The 23,068-nt window shown below is 41.6% G+C and overlaps 1 protein-coding gene across 11 annotated transcripts in view; it reads right to left on the bottom strand.

Moving 5' to 3' along the window:
* Positions 1-1,446: 1,446 nt before the first annotated feature.
* The window catches only part of ptprsb (protein tyrosine phosphatase receptor type Sb), a 71,863-nt gene continuing 50,241 nt past the window's right edge, over positions 1,447-23,068 (bottom strand). For 3 of the 11 annotated variants that reach the window (XM_028977331.1, XM_028977328.1, XM_028977329.1), the window contains 23 exons: positions 22,297-22,490; positions 21,387-21,413; positions 20,225-20,342; positions 19,099-19,704; positions 18,150-18,244; positions 16,613-16,866; positions 15,012-15,099; positions 13,582-13,797; positions 12,729-12,886; positions 12,161-12,172; positions 11,781-11,893; positions 10,993-11,090; positions 10,109-10,232; positions 9,429-9,604; positions 9,073-9,192; positions 8,608-8,762; positions 7,822-8,107; positions 7,047-7,225; positions 5,649-5,775; positions 5,337-5,462; positions 4,688-4,842; positions 4,372-4,507; positions 1,447-4,258 (listed from right to left, as the gene is read on the bottom strand). In XM_028977331.1, the coding sequence (XP_028833164.1) occupies positions 4,190-4,258; positions 4,372-4,507; positions 4,688-4,842; positions 5,337-5,462; positions 5,649-5,775; positions 7,047-7,225; positions 7,822-8,107; positions 8,608-8,762; positions 9,073-9,192; positions 9,429-9,604; positions 10,109-10,232; positions 10,993-11,090; positions 11,781-11,893; positions 12,161-12,172; positions 12,729-12,886; positions 13,582-13,797; positions 15,012-15,099; positions 16,613-16,866; positions 18,150-18,244; positions 19,099-19,704; positions 20,225-20,342; positions 21,387-21,413; positions 22,297-22,490 (3,632 nt within the window). In that variant the 3' untranslated portion in view covers positions 1,447-4,189. The remainder of the gene's footprint in view (positions 4,259-4,371; positions 4,508-4,687; positions 4,843-5,336; positions 5,463-5,648; positions 5,776-7,046; positions 7,226-7,821; positions 8,108-8,607; positions 8,763-9,072; positions 9,193-9,428; positions 9,605-10,108; positions 10,233-10,992; positions 11,091-11,780; positions 11,894-12,160; positions 12,173-12,728; positions 12,887-13,581; positions 13,798-15,011; positions 15,100-16,612; positions 16,867-18,149; positions 18,245-19,098; positions 19,705-20,224; positions 20,343-21,386; positions 21,414-22,296; positions 22,491-23,068) is intronic. The other 8 variants (XM_028977333.1, XM_028977332.1, XM_028977336.1 and 5 more) reach the window with 5 other exon arrangements.

The following is a 23,068-nucleotide window of genomic DNA, read 5'->3' on the forward strand; positions in this document are numbered from 1 at the left end:
AGTTCATTCATCACGGATGCAACACAATGTTTTACTTTTAAAGAAAAGACATTCAATAAAGATTGTTAAGCTGGTCTAGTTACATTCTGCCTGATCCATTACACAATTTTACATATATAACTGTAAAGTGTAACTATGTGAAATAAAATAACTAATCCTACAACAATCCTTTATAAAATGTCTTAAATGTGGACACACGGCAGGAGGTCGCACATATCAATGTGAGCGATACAATGTGTGAACATGATATTTTATTCATCCTAAGGAGAATTTAAGAGTGAGTTTTAATATATGCATGTGCCAACAATTGTGTACATAAACATGAATATTCAGTGAATATTCAGGCTTGCAATCCTGCTCTATCTTTGAGTGAAAGTGAAGTGAAAGTGAAGTGATTGTCACATGTGATACACAGCAGCACAGCACACGGTGCACACAGTGAAATTTGTCCGCTGCATTTAACCCATCACCCTGAGTGAGCAGTGGGCAGCCATGACAGACACCCGGGGAGCAGTGTGGGGACGGTGCTTTGCTCAGTGGCACCTTGACAGATCGGGATTTGATCCGGCAACCTTCTGATTATGGGGCCGTTTCCTTAACCGCTAGGTCACCACTGCCCCGTGATGTCTTGAGGATGTGATGTCTTTATTGGATGCTGCCTGCCTTGGATGTGCTCCATGTTGCAAATGTTCTAATTGCATTCAGTGATCGGATCTGGTGGAGAGAGATATAAATCACCTAACACCTGCATGGGCTAATGCTGCTCACATAATTGTGACATCCCGTGGCAGAGTATGTCTCTCTCTCTTTCTGTCTCTCTCTCTGTAATGTTGCAGGGTGGCTCCTCATCAGCCCATGATTGGACTCCTCCCCTTCCTGCCATGATTGGTGGATTGCAATAGGGAAGAGGACTCAAAATGGCCTCTGCTTTGGGACAAGAGGAGGGTGTTGTTGGTGAAGCGAGCGTATTGTTGGTGAAGCAAAGGATTGTGACCAGAAGACAAGAATAACATAGACTGCCCAGACCTGTTTTGTGTGTGTTTTGTTGTTTCTATGTCCTGTAATAAAGGGTTAGCCATAAGTGTTGTTGCGTCGTTTTGGAGTTTCTGCTCCTATGTCCCATTTGTTATGTCCCTGACCCTAGACCAGGGACGTAACAATAATGTACTTCAACTATGTCTAATTGCACCATCTAGTGGAAGTCAGAGTTATATTTCTGTAATTTTCCATTATCAGGGTTCTTGGTGCAGTATTTAAGATGAGTATCATAATATATGACTATGTTCTGCATATATCATTCATCCATTAAACATCAGTGAAACATAATATCTATACAATAACGTTTGGCTCTAGCCAGTTCACAATAGCCATTGTTTCAATCATATGTTATGCACTTGTCCTGAGGTTAAGCATTCTGGGTATTTGTCAAAATAAGTACAGGACACATTTTATTGTATATTCATTTATCCCGTTTTAATACAAAGTCAACATATCTACATACATGATTCTAAATAAATGAACAGAGTTGAATGTTGAAACACTTAGTAGCACTTGGCCCTCATACAGTCGGATGTTTTTGAACTGATGCCATTTTGGCTGCCATAGTTTAGGCCAGAATTCCACCCCCACCCCTTTTAGCATGTTCTATATCTTTTGACTTGAGTCTATTTTTGAGAAAATATAGAAGAAAGCTTGAAAAGGGTTGTGAAGGTTAAGAGATTTTAAAAGGCATTTTTGTGTGACAAAAATATCCCTAATAATTTGTGCATGTTAGATTTCAGTTAGCTAAAATCTTTATTTATTCTGCTTTACTGAGTCATTCAATTCAACAGCATTTGGAGACTGCCTGTGGTGCACTTGGCAGCTGTATTTCAAAAGTTCTATCAGGTAAAGGTGGTGCCAGTGCGTCAGTGGGAACTAAGGGCTGAATTCAGGAAAGCTTTTTATTTATAAGTTTAAGGATTGATTCATGAATGCTACTGTCACAAGACCTGGTTGACATACAGCCAATCCAAATTCATGTAGAGGTAAACTATCTGTTGAAAAAACAAAACTTTCCCCCTTAAAGGAAGGAAAGCCAGTTGTCTGGTTAAAATGGAAATATCCTCCTCCAGATCCAGCACTGACTGCTGATGTGTAATGTCACTATAAAATGGAGCCATCCAAGTGGATAATTAATATCTAATTGAAAGAATAGGATAATTAAAAGTTAATTTATTCAGTCCATTTCAGCCTGTGCTTCTATGTGGGGATAGAGGGGTGGGAGAGACGGCCTCCAAACGTGTAGGTCCAACCGGAGTTTTCTTGTGCTGATGTGGCACCTGACATCCAAGGTCAAAGTTCAGAGCACAGAATAATTATAATATCAATAATATCAAAAACTTCAGAGGATTACAGATCACACCGCTGTACATTTTAACTTTGTACAGTAACATTTGCTTGCCAACTACACAACATTGTATTAGATTATATTTGTATAAGTAGTCCAAAAATGTAATACAAATCAATCAATAAATGAAGAAATTCAAGCATAATAACAAAAATAATAAAAAAAAACATATCAGCTAAATATTTGACAACAACAATAAGGCTCATTTTAGTCTCTTTTTGGAGATAAGACCTACACAATTCACTCCAGGCTTCCCCTTTGACAGCTTGTGCTAAGACATCTGTAAGTTCCACTTTGTTTGTGCTACGCTTGGACTAAACCTGTGCAAAATAAAATGAGATCGGTATATATTCCTAATTTCAGAGAAAATAAAAATGGATCTATTTCAGTCTGGCAAAAATATTGTTTTATGTCTCCAAGTAATAAATTCTCTGTTATAGACTGATTTCTCAGGCAACCACTTCTTATCATAGAGACCACAGTACACTTTATTTCATTAGGACAAGGAGCATTTGAGAGGTTTTTAGAAGGCTTCTCTAATCACAACGCCTAGTGAACCAGGGTCACACAACAGTTTGTATATTCAATTTGTGCTAGTAATTCCATTATAATTACTATAAAATAATAGAAAGCATTTTGTGTGCCTCTGCCATGAAGGAGGAATGTCCATAAGTGTCACCTTGGTGGGATTAAAATCCTGAAAGCAAAGCAGTTTTAGGAATGTTAGGAAAGGAAACCTATAATGAGCTTCCTTTTACTAGCCATGGATAATTAACGAAAGACATTTTGAACAGGGAGAAGTCACAGAAATTTCTGTTCTGAATGTAGCTATTTGGGTACAAGCCATCACATCTAACCCTTTGTTTTGTACACATGACATAAGCAGCATGTTGTGAATAGAAAGAAACACTGTGAAATGATGAAAACTATCCACAGCAACAAGTTGTTCCGATGATAAACCTGCAGAATATCACTAGCAATAGCTTGTAATGTGCATGTGATATACTTACACCAGATTGATCTGAAAAAGAGCTATGAAACAGATTCACATTGCTAATGTACCATATGCCAAACCTACCAAATGACACGATTAATCTTTCTCCCCCATCTAAGACAGACAGAGACACCACTCCTGTCCCTGGTCAACTTCCAAACCATAGTAATTGCTCCTCTAGGCACTGAAGGTTGAAGTTCTGCTTCAGTATTGGTACTGGAACTAATGGACATATCTAGTGGCACCACTGCCCATAAGATGGTTCACAATCAAGGTCCTCCTCCTCCTCATAGTAGCAGTTGTCATCTTTCTCAGTTGAATTATGAACAGCCAGACAGGTTGACCTCGGAACGTTCCACTTCATTGGCAAAACATGGTTTTGACGTAATGTAACTCCCACAAAGGGTGCAGCAATTTTTCCAGGCTTTGAATTGTTCATATTGATTGATTTTAATTTAAGGAAATGTTTCTTAAATCCATCCACCACACATTTTAGGAAGTTGATCACAATATATCTTATATGATATTTGAACACTGAGGTAACAGTTTGCAGTGTGACACATGACTTCCAATATCCTGTCTATCCAGGTTGCTCCTGAGAGTCGATGTGTGTGTGTGTTTTTTTTAAAACATTAAAATCCATCTGATGCCACTGTACTCGATGATTCTTCTGAACTGGTATCAGTCATCTGTATTTGGTAAATGTCTTTATTTACTGAAGCTTGTGTTTGTCTCAAGCTCATTTCTGAAGTTCTGTGGACCATTGAGGAAAAGGGGGCTGAGATGTTGGCATTCTTCCTTTTCGTTTATGTTGCATAGTGATCAAAACTTCCCAGGTACTCTAGTGCCGCCTGGTAGCAGAACTGATACTCATCCTGCAAAAAAAAATTGAAATTAATAAATAAATGACCAAAAACAGATCCCTGTGGTATACCAAAAACATTCAACACTGACCTAGTCCTAATTCCTAGTTCATATATGTTCATACCTCAGTCTGTACCATGGCTGGCCTTTGAGTTCGCAGCATTTTGACAGTTTGGAAGATATCCACTGCACCTTCATAGCGCATTCTCTCCAGTACAATGCTGAGTGTAATGAAGACACCAGTGCGCCCCACTCCCGCACTAGAAGACAACAGAGGAGGACAGACACAGATCTCACATTGTACTCTATGAGGTGATCTGGTTAACAATAAATGGTTTTACAAGTAGCCAATCACAATAAGGCCTTAGAGCCTATTTTTGCTATTATGTTGTTTTTATTTACTGTTATACACTGTTATAATAAATAAATGATAGACTGACCTGCAGTGGACAGAGATGGGACCATCCTGTCCAAACTGCTCCTTGGTTTTGTGCACCTGGCCAATGAAGTCAATGAAACCTTCTCCAGATTTTGGCACTCCTTGCTCAGGCCAGTCTGTGAACTGAAACTGTCTCACGGTCCTGGACTGCCCATCCTGAAAAGGAAGTACAGCAAATCGTGAAAATAAACTTTTTTAAAAGACTATATTTAAAGTTTTTGCCATTTCATTTGATTTAATTTAAAATGAAGTGATTGTGCACAACACACTGCACACACAGTGAAATTTGTCCTCTGCATTTAACACATCATCCTGAGTGAGCAGTGGGCAGCAAATGACAGGCGCCCGGGGAGCAGTGTGTGGGGACGGTGCTTTGCTCAGTGGCACCTTGGCGGATCGGGAATCGAACCGGCAACCTTCTGATTACGGGGCCGTTTCCTTAACCACTAGGCCACCACTAGGCCACCTGCCCCTGTGCTCCTAGTGTTGTCAAATTTTATTCACCACAATGTAGTCCTCAATAAAATTACATATTATACTTTAATTTATACTTTAATTTGTACTTTTTGATAATATCAACTTTAGTTTATGTTCATGTCAGTGAAAACCTGGCTGAAACGTTGAAACCTTTACAACTGTGTTGTACCCACCCTGGCATCTGTCACTTTAAACTCTCTCAGTATGTACTGTGGCATGTTGTACTCAGCCATGGGGTCCACCACAAAATACTGATAACGGGCGGAACGCTCTGCAGGCCAGTACTGGTGACATTTTTCCTGTTTGGTCACACACAGACACACACACACATTCCAACACAAATATGAGACTCTACTGAGAAGATCTTGAGTGAGAGGAAAGCACAGAATAACAAAGGAGTGAATTAGTATATTAAAATGGCCTGTTTATTTCTGTCAATAACATGTACAACTGACAGTTGTAACTACTATTTTACAAGAACTCACTCTGCCCATTTCTCTCAACTTGGTCAGCATCACAACAATGGTAGAATTGTGCTCCCACAACATCCTCCAGAAGTCCTCAGTTGTCTCAGCAAGTGGACCCTGGGTGGCAATATAGGCTCTCTGTTGCCTAGAATGAAATTCACACAAAAACATATTGTATTAGATCTTTACCCATTCAAAATATTGCATTTAAATAAAGTCTAATGTTTTATAATCATTTCTAATTCTGGCTGGCCATGTGGCAAATAGCACTATGATTACTATGATTGTAGCTCCAGGGTTGACTATAAGTAGTGTGAGTAATGTTAGCAAAATGTAATGTAATGTAAAAATACCAAATCACTGTAATGTCACAGCTGGCCTGGCTTTGCAGGTGCTGCCAGTCCACATGATTGCCAAGTCCCAATCACCCATAGCTGGTGTCTGTTCAGGGTGATTTAGGACTTTGTTTTCCTTTGTTTCCTGTCAAGCAATGTTGTTGGTAAGCTGTCCCTGTCGTGAATGCTTTGCATTTATTTTGTTCAGGCCATCCTGCCAAGGTTTTTGTTTTGTGTAATATAGTTTTCATTTACATTTGCGCCTCCTTCAAAACATGGCAATACCTACGAAGCATATCACTGAGACTTCACAACTAAGCTATTCTAATTAAGTTAATAGGTAAATAAATGTTAAATGCTAAAAACCTTCTATTCACTATGAGCATAATACTCCTACTCCTGGATTTTAATTACTATACAGAGGAATGCAGTATTTCTACTATATGACACAGGAATACAATTTTATATGAAAGTGAAGTGATTGTCATTGTGAAACACTACAGCACAGCCTTGTGAGCAGCAGGCAGCCATGAAAGGCACCTGGGGAGCTGTGTGTGAGGACGCCGCTTTGCTCAGTTGCACCTTGGCAGTTCGGGATTAGAACCGGCAAACTTCTGATTCTAGGTCTTTTTCCTTACTCATTAGTGCAACCACTGCCCGCGCCACTGCACTGCTGAGCAGGCATTCTGTTCTTTCTGTTCTGAAACAGCTTGACATAAAGCAGCACTCCCTTATTACCCCCATAATAAAAAACAGCAGTACTCAACTGTAAATACAACAAATAATTTATCATTTTGTGGGAATTGGGCCCGACAGAAGGTGTGCTTAACCACTTGGACTTTGTGTAATTACTTCTCTTTGGTGGTTCTGCTCTTGCTCACTAAGCTACAATGTCCTATAGGTGTGTTGAGACATTCCAGAGCAGCTAAAGGTGCTAGACTTGCAATATAAACCTTTAGAGACCAAGGAAGTGCATACGTCTGAAGAAAAAAAAATATGAAAGAAACTGAATGCACCAGGCTCTTCTTGGAGACCAATGGACATTTCACATTTATTTTTAATTTGAATATGGTACACACACCTGTATCCATCAATGAAACTGGCATTGATATAGTCAGACCCCTCCAGGCCACGAATTGGGTGTAGGCACACGCGAGTGGTTTCATACGGCATGATGTTCACCAAACGGTTCTTGAACTTGTTGCATGGGAGGTTGGCACTGACAAACCGTGATGTGTGAGCCTTCGTGTTGGCCAGACGCTGGGAGAAAGATAAAGGAGAATGGTACAGGAAGAGTTAGCCAGTTTTGGACTTGTTTTCAGTGGAACTAATTGCAGAACTAATTGTAGAAATTGTAGAGTTTGCCTTGAAGCTATTGAGGTTCAATACTTTGATCAAAGGCTTGGACTGACTGAAATCTGCAGCTGTAACCTCGCAATTATCTATTTATTACTGCAGTAAGCAACTTTTCAGAACATCAAAAGGCTAATCTGCAAATGGTCTAAAACAGGAACACCACGCATTGATTTTTTTTTTTCTTTGCCAAAGGCAAAAGCATTGCAATCCTTCTTGGGCTGTAGATTTTGTTAGTCAGCACTTCAGCCCATAATGCTATTTAGGTTACAAACAAAAACAATTATTGGTTGTTTAGCATGAGTTGTTACATGTAGCCACACTGCAGGCTCTTCATTTAATAAACTCAAGGCATCAGTTACGCTGAATTGTTCAATATCTATATTTTACTAAATGCACTTACAACAAGTAAAGGCATTGGGCTCAGAGTCTTACATCATATGACACATGTGACAGTCAATGTTGGTCAGTGTTATTTACCAATTGAACTAGGTGTTAACTACCTTAAACTCCAGCTCCATGCCGGTGACATGTTCCCCACTCTCCACCTGTGCAAGCTTCTGGATGTAGGAGAACATTGAGCGGGCTGCCACCTCAGTGTTGCCACAGGAGACGGCCTCCAGCAGGGCCTCGTGGATGAAGCTGTACTGGTCCTCTGTCTGCACCATGTAGTTCCGCTGAGAGCGCATCAATGTCACATGACCATACACATCCACTGTCCTCTCATGTCTGATTCTCTCCAGCATAGCATCAATAACAATAAAGCAGCCAGTCCGGCCAACTCCCGCACTGATATACAGAAAAGATGAAAAAAAAAGCAGTCAGTGTCAATTTAGCTAAAACATTTATTACACTTACTTGACTAGCACCAAAATACATAATAGCCCCAGAGACCCCTGCAGTTAGCAGATGGCTTTTACAGAGAAGCTGAGGGTTCCAGACAATCAAGTATTCGTTTGGTAATGCTCAAATTAGGAATCAAATTTCAAAAGTGTGATAGATAATATTTAATAAATAATCTGTCACTGGTGTAATTTACTCAACCATGCGTCCTATTGACCTTTTTTTTTCCGCTAGCACATTCAGAACAACACATAAACCTTTACAATGACAGATGTGTACATACTAGTGGGTGGATTAACCCTACTTTGATTAGAATATTCTGGCCCTAATCCCAATTTTACAGGGTGGATTTCAGATTACTGTACTGTGTGCAAAACTTCCTGATTCTAATCCTGAGGTGACTCCATGGGGGGCATGGATGAGAATCTGATCTGAGCTCTGCTGACCTGCAGTGAGCAATGACAGGACCGGCATCTGGAGGGTTGCAGGCCTTTACCCTGCGTAGGAAGGCCAGAAATGGAGTCGGGTACTCTGGCACACCATGATCGGGCCAGGCAGTAAACTGAAACTGGCGAACTTCTCTCCTCTCATTGGTGCCACTCTTATGAAGAAAGAAGACAACACAAAATGGAAATCAGTGCATGGTAGTCCATTTGTGATTAATAGATTTTTTTTATTCAGAGCAAGGCAATAATCCATTCCGACAGAGAGTGCTTCCATTCAAAGCAACATTTGACTGAACAAACATTAACGATAAAAACATGCAATGCACATTCAGATTATTAAATCATGCATTAGCAGCCTCACTGTGTCTCTGTGTGTGTGTGTGCATGTGTGGGTGAGAGAACAAGAGCATTAAGACAAGAGAAAGTGATACAAATGAGATTAAATGAGAGAGAGAGAAACTTTACCTTGTGTAGTGAAAAGGTGCGCACACAGAAGGTGGCCAGCTCCATAGTATCCAGTAGAGTCACTTGTATAATGCCATAAGTGTCTGTGCCACGACTGGGCCAATACTGGTCACACTTTATCTACAAAAAACATCATGCCACTGCAATTAGCCTTGAAATTTCCATTAAAATTACCCGTTATCATAAACCGTTATAGTCGTGTTAAGCAACCTTCATTATAATAATAGTAATAATGTCCATTATCATTTCTATTGCATAGCTGAGGCCATTAGCATTAGTGATTAGCCACTATTAGGATCCATTCGACATGCTGTGTGTTTTAATGGTCACTTAGTCGGAAGGTCACAGACTCTCACCCGTGATTTCTCCTCAAGTCTAGTCATCATCACTATGGACGCTGCCCGTTGCTCCCACACCATCCTCCAGAAGTCGCCGAATGTCTCCAGCAGTGGTCCCTGTGTGGCGATGTAGGCGTTTTGTTTACGGTAGCCATCAATGTAGTTGGCATTGATGTAATCACTGCCCATGATACCTAAACAGATGGCAAACAACAGACACCAAATGTAAACTATAACTTCCACTTAAATACATTAACAAAATTAACATTTTGATTAAATAGATTTTTAAGTCGTTTTTTCATGCTGATGATGTTTAATGGCAGAACTGTAACATGTCTAAAGGGAGAATACAGTTGTGCTTTTGCTGTCAGTACAGTGGACAGCGCTGTAACCATCTGCACCTGAATGGGGAAGGGATAGAGAAAGGAATGGAGGGAGGGAGAAAGGGACACATTGGGGGTTGCAAACACAAACCAGTGTTATCTTGGGGGTCATCACTCAAAAAACAGCCACTATGTTAAAGGACAGTCTCAGTATGCAATCCATGTACAAGGGGTTGACTGAAGAGCTCACAAGATTGTAAGTTTAATAAGAACACAAACATGAGTAGGTCTTGACACATATTGATTAGCACAGAGAAGGTAGTGGGGATTGCAGAGGTGACCTAGCTGCTGGGAATGAGCTGCCATCTGCATTACCTTCGATGGGCATGAGGATGACCCGCGTGTGGTCATATGCGATGACGTTAGCGTAGCGGTTCTTGGGCTTGTTGACCTCCAGGTTAGAATGCTCCCATGTGAATTGCTGGCCTGGGTCGACCGACTGTAGGAATTGGGCAGGAATAAATTATTTATCAAGGACAGCGTGACATCCTCTACATTTTCATTAGGATTTATATATATATATATATATACACACACACACACACACACACACACACACACACACACACACACACACACACAGACACACATATGTCCCTGGTTTTACATGGGACAAATTTGTCGAAAAATGTATTGCATTATGCTCTTCTTTAATACTTAAACAGACATAGAAGACATTAAAAGCTCTTTTAAGTTTACATGCTCTTTTATTTACTGGATGGAAATCTCTAATATAAAACACCATGCAGGCACAAATATATAAATATATAAAGCATATTTACCATCTACATTGGTAGCATTTTGTGATAACTATGCATATGTACCAAACAAAGCTAAATATTTTCATGGCCAGTATTTATACAATCCTGTTTTTAATAGTCCTGTTTTTTTTAACAGGTTTTTTTGTACCCAGGTTGGCCCAATTGTGTGCCTGAAATATAATACTAAAACATTAAAAAATATATATTTTGTTCATTCTTTATTTAGAATAATTTTGTATTAGTTTTTTTATTATTAGCATAGTATTAGGCGTAGCCAAAAACAATGACTGCTTTGGGATTTTAAAACAACAGGAACAATCATTCATTTTTTTATGAAGGTGTCATGTGACTGAACTAGAAGTATTCCCATGTGGCCAAGGCTTTAGCGTGAGCTGCTGCTGAAGGTGACCTTGCTCTACGCCCCACTCGTTTACTCACCTCGTACTCTTGGGATAGCCTCAGGTTGTCGTTGGCCTTCAGGAGCTCGGTGTGCTCTGCCAGCTCGGAGATAGGGATGGGCGGGTGACTCAACATACCTGTGTAGTGGGAGGGAAAGGTCAATGGAGGGCGAGTAAAGCGAAAGAAAGACTGTGTATGGGTGTGTGTGTGGGGTGGGATTTAAAGTGGTGAGAAGAGGCACGGGTACAAGAACATCTGTGCGCCTGGTTGCATGGTGGGTGGTCAGTTTAGTTATTTATTTATTTATTTAGTCTCTTTTTAATTGGACGCTTTTTCGGACTGCAGGCAGGTGCTGTTGACTCATAAATAATGGAGCTGCACCAAGGCAGCTGCGGCTCGGGAGGAGAAGACGCGGGGGTGAACGGGGGAAAGTGATGAAGATGGAGCGATATCTCCGCTGCAATGCTTCAGCTGAGCTCAGCTGGGAGCCATATGATTCGCGTTCGTCTTTCGCAAAGAGATGGAACACGGTTGAGGCAGGGTGACAGCTCTACCCCCATGGCCAATGTTTACTCTTGCACTGTGGTAAACTGTGTTTACTCCAATTAATTAACGTTCACAAGGAGAGAATAAAGGTCAGCACTGATTGCCAAAGTGAAGCGATTGGCGCCTTGCTAGCTACTCGTTCCCGCACTCCTCAGCTCTGCCTTTAGCTGATGCATGGATATGATCTGACCTGAAAGCTTTTCCTTCATCTTCCCTGACATGTTTCTGTTGGCCAGTTTGTGTGTGTGTGTGTGTGTGTGTGTGTGTGTGCATGTACGTGCCTGGAGTCTGGAAGTTGATGCGTCTCATCTCCACAGGGTCAGTAGGATGGTGAGCCATCATCTCTGCGTTGTTCAGCAAGCACTTGGTGCCGGGCTCCGAGTCCTTTCTCTTGCTGATGTATGACCGAAAGGGGAAGAGAGGGCAAAATTAAAGATCTATCTCAACCTCCAGCCTATAATTACAACATGTAATGCATAAATCAGTTGTTAATAATGCAGTGTTACTCTCCACATGCCACTTTTTCATGCAATACAGGGGAAGCGTGTTATTAATAGCCATGGCTATATTAGCAATTTGAAAATTCTGTAATCTCCTCTGGCCAGAAATAGGCCACTTTAATCTCCGATCGCTAATTAGAAGAGGCTGTCTCAGGACTTACCTGTCAGGTTTGCTGGTTCGATAAAAAAAGGAAGAGCCATAGGTGTTTCAATAAAAAATGAGGGGAGGAAGAGAGAGACCGACCAAACACAGAAAAGGGAGGGAGAGAGGAGGGGAAAGAAATCAATATTTTGCATTTGTATGCAGAAGCGACATGACACCTCTTGCAGATAACACTGTTCTTCGCCAGGGGACAGTTTAACGCTAACCTCCATGGGGACGGCAGTGTTCCGGGCTAAGCCAAAAAGAGGAGGAAGGGGAAGGTCGGGAAATATTGGACCCGAAGGCAGATCTATCGCCACTTAAACTTAAGGTCACACAGTCGGTTCTGTGGTGAGGGATCTCTTCATCTCTTCGTCTGTCTCTGCATAAAATGGCCACCAACTTTGCTTTGAAAGCACTGTTACTTGTGAAATATGAATTGGTCCTACCCATCTACTTTGTACAAGGGCGGGGAGAGAAAGTACACCAGCAGTTCTCGGTTTGTCAGGTCTGTCTGAATTCTGCCTGACCAGGCTTTTCCAGCTGATGAGTGACTGCATGCTGCCGTGTGCTTCAGCACCACTCACTTCTTGTAGAGGAGGATGGCAATGACGATGCAGATGATGAAGACGACAGCCAGCACAGGACCGACCACCCAGATGAGGCCGTCTCCGGCATCCAGTGGCTGAGGATCCGAGTCGGGGGCCATGACAGGGTCTGTGTAAGGACTGGCCACGAACATCTTCTGAACAAACAACAACAGAGTGTGAAGCCTAATGCAGTAGTATTAAAAAAAAAAAACAGATGCTACAGCTTCTCTTACAATCAAGCTGCTTTTGCTTTCCATGTTATTAAAGGTAGCATGACATTTTATTATGTTCAACCTTCTCTGTGAACATAAATATTTGCTTGCATTTTAAGTTTGCTAACTTTTTTGCTAGCCTTGTTCTATTCAGTTTATTTTATATCTGAACACCTTTAAATATGCATAGCCAAAAACAGAGTGGTTCACAATGCATTTCACTGAGAGGTGTGCTGCTATAACTATGCATAATTTGACAAACGTGTAGAGCCCTAATTTGGATGCCTTTAGACAGCTCTATATACCATGGTTTATATATCAGACACTTACATGACACTAATGCAGTACAGAGTACTTGAATATACTTGACATTACTACCACCAAACACAGGTTACTAAATATGGAAGGACCCCATGCTGTGTGAAACTAATGTAGGACGTACAGTGCTGAGCATTCTGCAAAGGAAGATTTTGCAAATGCATCATAATATTGCTTCTCAACAGAATGTAATACGCCCCATTGCTGTTTTAATTACCAAATAGTTTCATGCTATTCATTCACAGTACTACTTTATATCATTTTACTTAATGTAGTAAAAAAATTAAATCCATGATGTAAGTTTGATAGGCCACTCTTACCCCGGTGGTTGCATTCAGCTCTGCCAGGATGAAGAAGACATACTCCTGCCCTGCCTCCAGGGCACGGTTCTCAAAGCCACCATAGTCCAGCTGATCGCCAAGCGTGAAGAATGCTGGGAGATTGGCGGGGGTGAAGCGAGCAGTGATGTAGGCACGGCGGAGGTCCACCTGCCTCTGCCGAGGATCCCGCTGCTTCTGACTAATGTCCTTCAGCAGCTACGACACAGGGCGTTTTACATCTGAACATGTTGGCTAGGTGCATATTCAACAATGCAGACAGGAAAACAGAATAGTCAATATATTGAATAAATAGCCTGGCCATTTGAAACATTCTGCTGGACAAAACAGAATAAAATGTACTTAAAGGTTTGTATATTGTAAATTTCTGTGAAAATTATGTGAGTAAAAGATTTGAAAAATCTAATGGAACTGACTGGTTAATCTATATATCTATCTGTGAAATTAATGCGTGGCCATATCTAGGGCATCAGACCTGTATAAATAATTAATCCTTGAACAACGTTATTCTAATCAGGATTTGATAAATAATTTTCTATTCACTTCACAAAACCACAGACAAAGGACTGGAAACAAAGATAATCAGCATTTTGTGCAGACCTTTAGCACGTGTTCACGTCCACTTACTGCCATGACAGAGATGAAGACATTAGCCTCACTGACGAATTTGTGTCTGAAGCTACAGTGTGTGTCTCAAGTTAAAATGTAGTCATTAGTGCAAGGAAACCAAGAAACGCAGAGACGGACGACGCGCCGAATGCAGGGCTCTGATTAGTGTTTGCTGATGAAATGTTAAGGGGGTGAAGGCTGGAATGAACACTGCATGCCGGATCGCCCACAGAGAATTGCATTCAGGGGATAATGAGGAGCAAGCATTCTCTGGGACAACGAGGGGCGAGTCACCATGGAGAGAAAGTGACCGACAGGCAGAGACGCGTGGAAAGATAAAACTGTAGCAGACAGGACAGTTTGCTCACAGGCTAATCTCAAGCAATGAGCCATTGACCCATGTCTTGTGTACAGCATGCATGTGAAGTCAAATTTTCACACCTCACCATTGCTCTGCTCTGTACCCTCCTGAGGCACTATTACAACAACCTGGCCAGTCAGCCCTGCTGTTCGACTGGATCAAATTTTGCCTCTCATAGCAATTACTCTCCCGTGTCCTATTCTAAGAGTTTCACTCCATGGAATCCAGCATATGATTACTGAACTGTCCATTTACTAACCAGTTTACCATTAAACTATGCTCCTAACCACCTTCATGTTTTTATTTCCATTGTAAATTTAAGTGGTACTGGCTAGATGGGTCCTGCTTTCCTGTTTGCTTTTGCTGAAAATTCCACAGTAACCGTATGCAAAATCCCAGAGCCTCAACCCAGCTCTATAGCAACGGTTGCTACGGTGCTCACCTCCTCCAGGTCCATCTCGTCTGGGCTCTTGAGTTGTTTGATGACTCCTCGGGCTCTCTTTAGAGGAACCACCACCACGTAGATATTCCTGCAGACACAACAGAGCACATTGATGTCTCCGCACATGCTGCAGCAGGCGGCAGTCAACCGATTCTAATTAATTAAGAAGTATTAATTAACAAGCACTAAAACTCAGCAAGACTCACATTATTCGAAAGGTCACTGACTTTTGTAATGTATCCCAAGAATTTGTTCTGTGGTCGTGACCGTTGTGCAAATGATCAAATCCAAAACTGGATTATACATACATCAGTGCATCAAGATCGGATGTGAGCTTTTCGGGTTAAAATTAAAATGCAGGCACAGTGAATCGCTATATTATAAGACCTTTAACAGCTTATTATAATATACGCACAATTTAACATGCAAAAGGTCAGTAAATCCAAATAATAAAGCTGAATGTTAGCACCAAGAGCTGATTAAGTTGGCTATAAAATACACAGCACACAGATACTATTATACACATCTTCAGCATTAGACCATAATTAGTTCTGACCTGGCATTTTGAATGGCTGAGATGTGTCACATAAAGTAACTACTGTGTCAGATAAGGCAATTACTATTCCACCTAATATCATTGTTCCGAGTTGGACAGGATAATTTATGAACTACAGTGCATTTGGAAAGTATTCACAGTACATCACCTTTTCCACCTTTTGTTATATTACAGCCTTGTTCAGAAATGTAATGTAATGTATTTTTACTCAGAATTCTACACACAGCACATCATAATCACAATGTGAAATTTAATTAATTACAAAAAACATTTCTGATAAATCACATGTACTCACAGTAATCACAAATATTCTCAGCCTTTGATTACTTCTTTGTCACAAAAAATGTTTTATTCAATTAACTATAAGGCTTTGAAATACATGTGGAAAAAGTGATGTGTTATGAATACTTTTCGGATTCACAGTATCTGAATCATATAAACCAAGTCAAACATTTTTCAGAGCTAATTTGTCTTTAATGTTATAACAGGCAGGGCAAACCATACAGTTTAGAATCTTGTGTGTTATTATCCTTCAAAATGGGTCTCTATTATGACAATATTTGTTAGATACTACTGAGTCCATGGATTTATTCCTGTAATAATGATGTGTTTGTGGACAGGAGAGGGAAAGTGAAGCTCTGCCAAACAGCATGCAGCTTGTTTATGTGTGGGGGAATAGAGGATGAAAATGTCTAATGGTCAAAATATTTGGAAATGTGCATCACTGCTCAGTGCAAGCCAGCTTGCCTGTTTTTTAGCGTGTCACTGTTTTCTGTAATACTGTGGTACATGCACCCTGTCTGTCCATTTCCTTTTTGGTATGTGTATTGTTCATATTTAAACTTGGTCTGACTGCATTTTTTCTGCATTGTGAAGTCCACTGGTTCTCAGTTTCGTATTATGTATGTGTGTGCATATAACTGTCTGTTTAGTGGGTTATGAATGAGCGATTGTAAATTCTATCCCATTCTGTCTGTGTGTTCACACCTATGTGCTTGTGTTTTTTTTTGTCTATGTAGTGTTGATGTGTATAGGTTCCCATTACTTGATGGCGCTGCGCAGGTCCATTGATGGCAGTATGATGGTGATGGTTGTCTCAGTCTCGCGGCTGTGGTCCACCTCTGGACGCCGGATGAGGATGGGCGGGGAGGTTTTGGCATGGATGCGGTGTCGCAGACCTCCCATATTGCCCTCAGGACTGGTGATCTTGAAGTCATAACTGGTGTTGGGCTGCAGGTTGGGGATCACAGCTTTCCTCAAGCGGGCGTCCACCTCCATCTTCTGCCTGTTATACTCCACCTAATACACATAGAAAACAATGTCATTCCCAATAACCAAATATCAAGATTTGGGCAAGATACACTAGACAGGCAAGCAGAGGAGGCAGACAGGAGGTTTGCATCTGTGGAGCAAAAGGTGCGTATCGGTTGATGAGAGGTCAGCAAACTAGATAAACAGTAAGGAGCCAGGTCATATAGAGATTTGAAAGCAGAATTGTGTATTGAGCCAGTGTGGCCAGACTTGGTACAGGTCAAGACATTTTAGCATATTGTATTTCTGAGCCTGGTTGCATTTCAACGGTCCAATTTAGAGATGACAATCACTTCTGGAGTGGTGTTAGTGAAATATCCAGAGATGGCTCAATGTAGGTGTCCTTTTACTTTCCAGGGAGGCAATAACAATGGATTCTGTCTTCTCATGATTTAATTTAAAGAAATTCTGAGACATCCAAATACTGATAGCATTTAGACAAAAGACCAGGTTGGAAGGAGGGACTGTCTGGGAAAGGGTTTGTGTGAATGCAGATTTGTGTCCATCCTGACATAATCTGGCTCAGAGGGAGAATGTAAACAATGAAAAGCAAAGCCCTCAGACAGAACCCTGGCGGAAACCATGAGAGTCGTGGAAACTGGGAGACCTGAAATGTTCTCTAGCTGTGAAATATGATGTGGACTAAAATGTGGTGTGCCAGTGAAAGTATTGTCATTGTGAAACACAGCACAGCACACAGTGCACACAACAAATTGTGGCACCATGGTGCCTCAAGATTCGAACTGGCAACCTTCTGATTACTGGGTCTGCTTCCTTACCCACTAGGCCACCACTGCCCCAGTGAGCAGGGATTTAAGATTGACCATGTCAAAGGCAGTTGTAAGGTCAAGTAATAGTATAATACTGACATGTCCTGTGTCAGCAGCAATGAGTAGGTCATTAAAGACCCTACCCATTCATCTTAGATTTATGCAGTGTTTCCTCATAGCATCATAAGTTTGAGTACTACTTGAAAATACTTGGTATAATACTTGCACCATGGTAGATGTACATTACTGAGACCTTTGTTAAGTTAACAACTCAACATTGCTAAATAGACATGAATAGATGTGTATTTAAATAAGTATGTGTATATATGAATAAGCAACAACATGACACATCTGTTTCATTGTGCAAATAACAATTGAGGATCACAGATCTGCATCAAACACAGGTTTGTTGCAGAGGACTGGCCTACATTTGATTAACTGAATATACTGATACTGAATATACATATACACACACACAGACATGCACAGTTTGTCACTCACAGTGAAGCGATATGGTGAGCTGGTCTCAGGGAACTCCCAGGTCAGCAGCACACTCGTCTTTGTCGCCAGATTCACAGAAAAATTTCTTGGAACGTCTGCAGCCACAAAACAAACAAACAGTAAACTGTCAATCACGCACTATCAGCTTGTGCCAAGCACGCACTTTCAGTGAAAGCCAAGAAGGAGTTAATATCAGCAAAGGTCAGCCTGTTCCTCAGGTCGCCCTTTAACAGCAGGAAGTGGGTGGCTGCTGAGGAGTGAACGAAAAAAGTTATATAAGACATCAGTCTGGCAAAAACTCATGGGTAGACTGATGGTTAAGTGGCATATATGTCACAGTGCATGCTGGGATCCACTTCCAACTCCACAGAGATGTGACCTAGTTCAGTCGGGTTTGTTATGGAAGGTGTTTCTGAAGGAGGCAAAACTGACATGGACATCAGTCATATCACACATGCACACACGCACACACTCAAGAACTAAAAAATATATAATTTGCTGTGGTGGAAAAGTGAAAAATAAATTGCCGTGCCTCATAGCATCCTGGAGAAGGGAGTGTTTATGAATGTTCGTGTGGTAGAGATGTGTTGGAGACAAAAAAAAGAATAAAAACAGTATACAGCTGAACTGAGGAATGGAGAGAGGGTGAGTAAGAAGCACCTACCTTTAAATACCCACCATTTGCTGTTAATAGGATCCAAGTAGCTCTAGACTGGACTCCACTGACCCTCACTTACCTCCAGTAATTGCAGAACTCTTCTCCCTCAGCCTGATGCATTTATACTCCCTTCCACCCACCCATTCACCCATGCTCTTTTGGCAAAGGTGTTGGTTATGCCCAGGAGAAAGGAGTCTGGGGAGGGTTGATGTTGGTTGGTGTTTGGAGGAAGGTGGTAATTTGTGGAGTTTACTACCATGTTCCCATCTGCGTTACAGACAGGAGTCCTACCTGTGTCGAAGGCCACTGTGCGATACTGGACCTGTGGGCTGAAGGGCCCTGGGCCAGCTTGTGTGTGCGCACACATTTGGATGCGGTACACCGTGTCTGGGTTCAGACCGTGGATAGTGTAGGTGGTTTGGTGGACAGGCAGGGTCAGTTGGCGTGGGGGCGCCTCGCTGCCAGTCACTTTGTACGCCAGCGTGTATCCAGTGAGGATGCCATTATGTACTGAAGTATCAGGTGGCTCCCAGGAGAACTGGATGGAACAGCAGGTGGCATTGATGTCCTCTGCCAGTAAAGGATACCCAGAAGGTGGGTACTCAGGCACCATGATCTCTCCCCAGGTGTCCTCACCATACCCAGCTTGGCCTTTTGTGGCCAGAGAAAAGACATAGGTGGCTCCTGGGAGCAGGTTGTCAACCACATACTCCTGCTGCTGTGCTGGCAGCTCTATGGATGTGGGTGGGGTAGAGTTCTTGAGGCCAAACTGCAGACGGAAGCCCAGCAGTGTCGCTGCGGCAACAGGGCTGGAGCCAGACGGAGCCTGCGGCTGCCACTTGACCAAGACGGATGTCTGCTGTTCCAGACGCAAGGACATGGAAGGGGGTTCAGGGACTACATACACACATGAAGACACACATATGTACGTACACACACAAAACACACACAAACAATACATTTCAGTTAGGTATGTATTTTTAACTGTTTCTTCTTTTTCCTTTTTCAAAAACACGCCCACGTCTAAGTCTGCTAAGCAGTGAAGAAGTCCTTTTGTGTCTTAATTGACATTAAGGGATGTGCTCCTCTCACTGCAACCGCAGCAAGCTACCACTCACCTCACCAACACAGTCTGCAAAGATCACAAGACGATTGGCAGACAAATACCCAATTAACCGGCCAGTCTAATCACACTTTCAACTTCAAACAGAAGCTCTTCAAGCTGCTAACTAGGCTTTTTCAACGCAACATAGATCCTGAACACACTTCTGAACCCAGACACTAACTAGGCCTTTTCAAAGCAACAGACATCCTGAACACACCCAGTCAAAATGTCCTTTACTGTCCTGTCAGATGCCACGGAGCAGGCTGTTTATAAATCAGTGAGCTTTAGACACAGGGAGAAGCGGCCACGTACATGCGAGTTTGGTCTGCACCATCTGTGGCATGCAGCGCACTCCGTCCCCTTTAATGGTGTACGCTGCCATGGTGATGGAGTATGAGGTGTCTGGCTGTAGACCTCCTATGATCATTTCCTGGCAGTAAGGATGCACACACACACAAAGGAAACTTGGTCAGATTTCACAACCCCATCATTGACATTCCATCAAATGCTGGAGTGTAGAAATGTAGAGAGTAGAAAAACAGGGACTGCAGTATGGCCAGCCAATGTTGTCAAAAATAATTTCCAGACATAAACTTGTATTCATGATATAATCTTGTATATAATGTGTTAAAATGAAATATCAGTATTCTCGGGTCATTTCTTTTGGTTAACATTTGTTAAATTTGGCCTTTTAGGTATTAAAGTATGATTAGTACACCTTGATGTATTTTAGCTGGGTAGTATATCACCATCTCAGGAAACAAGATAGGGTTTGTCTCTTTATGTACACTGATACACATATAAAAAATTAATTCAGAGCAGATTGAGGTGCTCTGGTCAACTGCCTCCCTATAGTCTGATGTCCCTTACAGTTAGGAACCATCCACACCAAAGCTGTGATATTTTATTTGTTGAAGGTTGCTGAGTTATGATCATACTATGTTTTAAATCAGGCAACGCCACGCAATTGATTCGGAAGATGCCAAAAAATACAATTCTTTGATGTTCATGACTGTAATCGCCATGTGTATGGTTAGTGAGTATAGTGAGAGTGACAACAGTCATTAATCACTACATGTGTCACCAACTCCTGAGCTGTAGCTTATAATAAAACAGAAAATAAAAAAAATGAAAAATTAGTTTTAAATCCATTCCTCCCGCTGTCTCCACAGAAAACAATTATATGTAAGTTGTCATCTCTTCCTGTTTCTCTCAGTATATGCTGAAATGCTGAGGATCTATATACTGTCTTCATTAGTGAAAGCCCAGATTTCAGCTGACTGTTGAGTCTGTTCGTCAGGCATTTCAGGTTTGCCCACGCTAATGAACGTAACATATCGAGAAAGCACTTGCAGGCACTTTCTGGACTCGACACTGTGCAGCTCATCTATGGCCAATGAAGACTACAGAACTTCCTGGACAGCATTTGCGTAATGGCAGTGTGTTCAATATTGAGACAGGGCGCCGTACTCACGTATTCAGCTGTATCATCCGTTTCCCACTACATCCCACAAGGAGGGAAGCACAGAGTGCAAGAGAGACACAGAGAGAGAGAGAGGGAGAGAAGAGAGAGAGAGAGAGAGAGAGAGAGATGTGAGAGTAGGATGAGTCAGGAACAGAGGGAGAGTGGGTGGCAGAGGAAAAGCAAGGGTGAGAGATGAAACGAACGAGAAATGTTCTGAGAAATAACCAACACTGAGGATCTCACACTGATCACTGACGTTCTAACTTCCGCAGAACTTCACTCTCTTTTTAACCAAAATATCAGTGTCATTAATTAAACATGTGTCCTGCGTATAGGTTTAGGTGGAGCAAACTGTGACTAGCTGTGATAATTATAATAAAAGCTATGCAGCATTAAAATGCTGCACTGTGGGTGGAAGAGCGACTCAGGGCCTATGAATATGTTTTTGTGTTCAGTTCTTATCATAAAAAACTTACAAAGGTAGCACAAGAGTATATAATATGTATGCATCCAGGTTGGTAATAGCCTAGTAGGTACCAGAAGAACACAAAGTCACAGATTAATACTATTGTGTCCCTGACCAAGCCATTTAACCCTGAGTTGCTCCAAGGGGACTGTCCCTGTAACTTACATTACATTTACAGCATTTATCAGACTCCCCATCCAGAGTGACTTCCAATCAGTAGTTACAGATACAGTCTCCCTGGAGCAACTCAGGGTTAATTGTCTTGGTCAAGGACAAAATGGTGGTAAGTGGGGTTTGAACCTGGGTCTTCTGCTTCATAGGAGAGTCTCAAACCACCCTTAGTAATCTTGAACATACTGAATGTAAGTCGCTCTGTCTGCTAAATGTTGTAAATGTAAATGGTGTCATTGGAGGGGAGAGTGGAGGTGCAAGAATCACAGGCTGTGACCACACCTGTGTGTCATCCAGCATTATGTCTCTGATTTGCAGTAGTCCCCGAGATTCGCCATCCTCCACACGAGCATAGTGGACCTGGTAGCCACGGATCTGGCCATTCTGATGGCTCGGCATCACAGAACGCCAGGTAACTCTGATGGCTGTTGAGTTGAGAGCCTGTACCTTCACCTGCCTAGGAGGTGCTCCAGGAACTGGGAGACACAGGGATACAACTTTCTGGTTTCATTTTCAAGCAAGGTAGTATCTCATTGTTGTGGACCACATCCTGAGGAGGAAGTGGTCCATAAAAGTTTGGTTTTCATGGCCTACATTTTTTTCAAGGTTTAGCCTACAGATAATTTCCAGCAGTAACTCTGCATTAAATTAATAATCATTTTTAGTTTTCTATGGGAATTTTCTTCAACTGACATTTCCTTCTGTGGCAACAGACATGTTTTGAAAAAAAAAAAACATGCAATGAAAAATGGGAGTGGTAAAAGAGCACAAAGGAAATGAAAGATGTGGCCTTCCCAACTGGACCTTGCCAATTGGTGTATTCAGGCTGCCTACATCACATTGGTTATTGAAATGTCTCCTCCAAAGGATTTTGCCCACGAATTGAGCTATATCCCACAAAACGCATTAGAAGAATTTGTAGTAATTGATTTAGCCATGTTGTTTCATTTTGCAAGAAGTTTGCTTTAAAATGAAGATAAAGCCTATGGAGACAGCAAAAAATGGCAATATGCTCATTTCTCCTATGTAAAAAAAGGAATTTACAACACATCAC

Source organism: Denticeps clupeoides, chromosome 4 (genome assembly GCF_900700375.1).
Source record: "Denticeps clupeoides chromosome 4, fDenClu1.1, whole genome shotgun sequence".
Taxonomy (NCBI): Eukaryota; Metazoa; Chordata; class Actinopteri; order Clupeiformes; family Denticipitidae; genus Denticeps; species Denticeps clupeoides.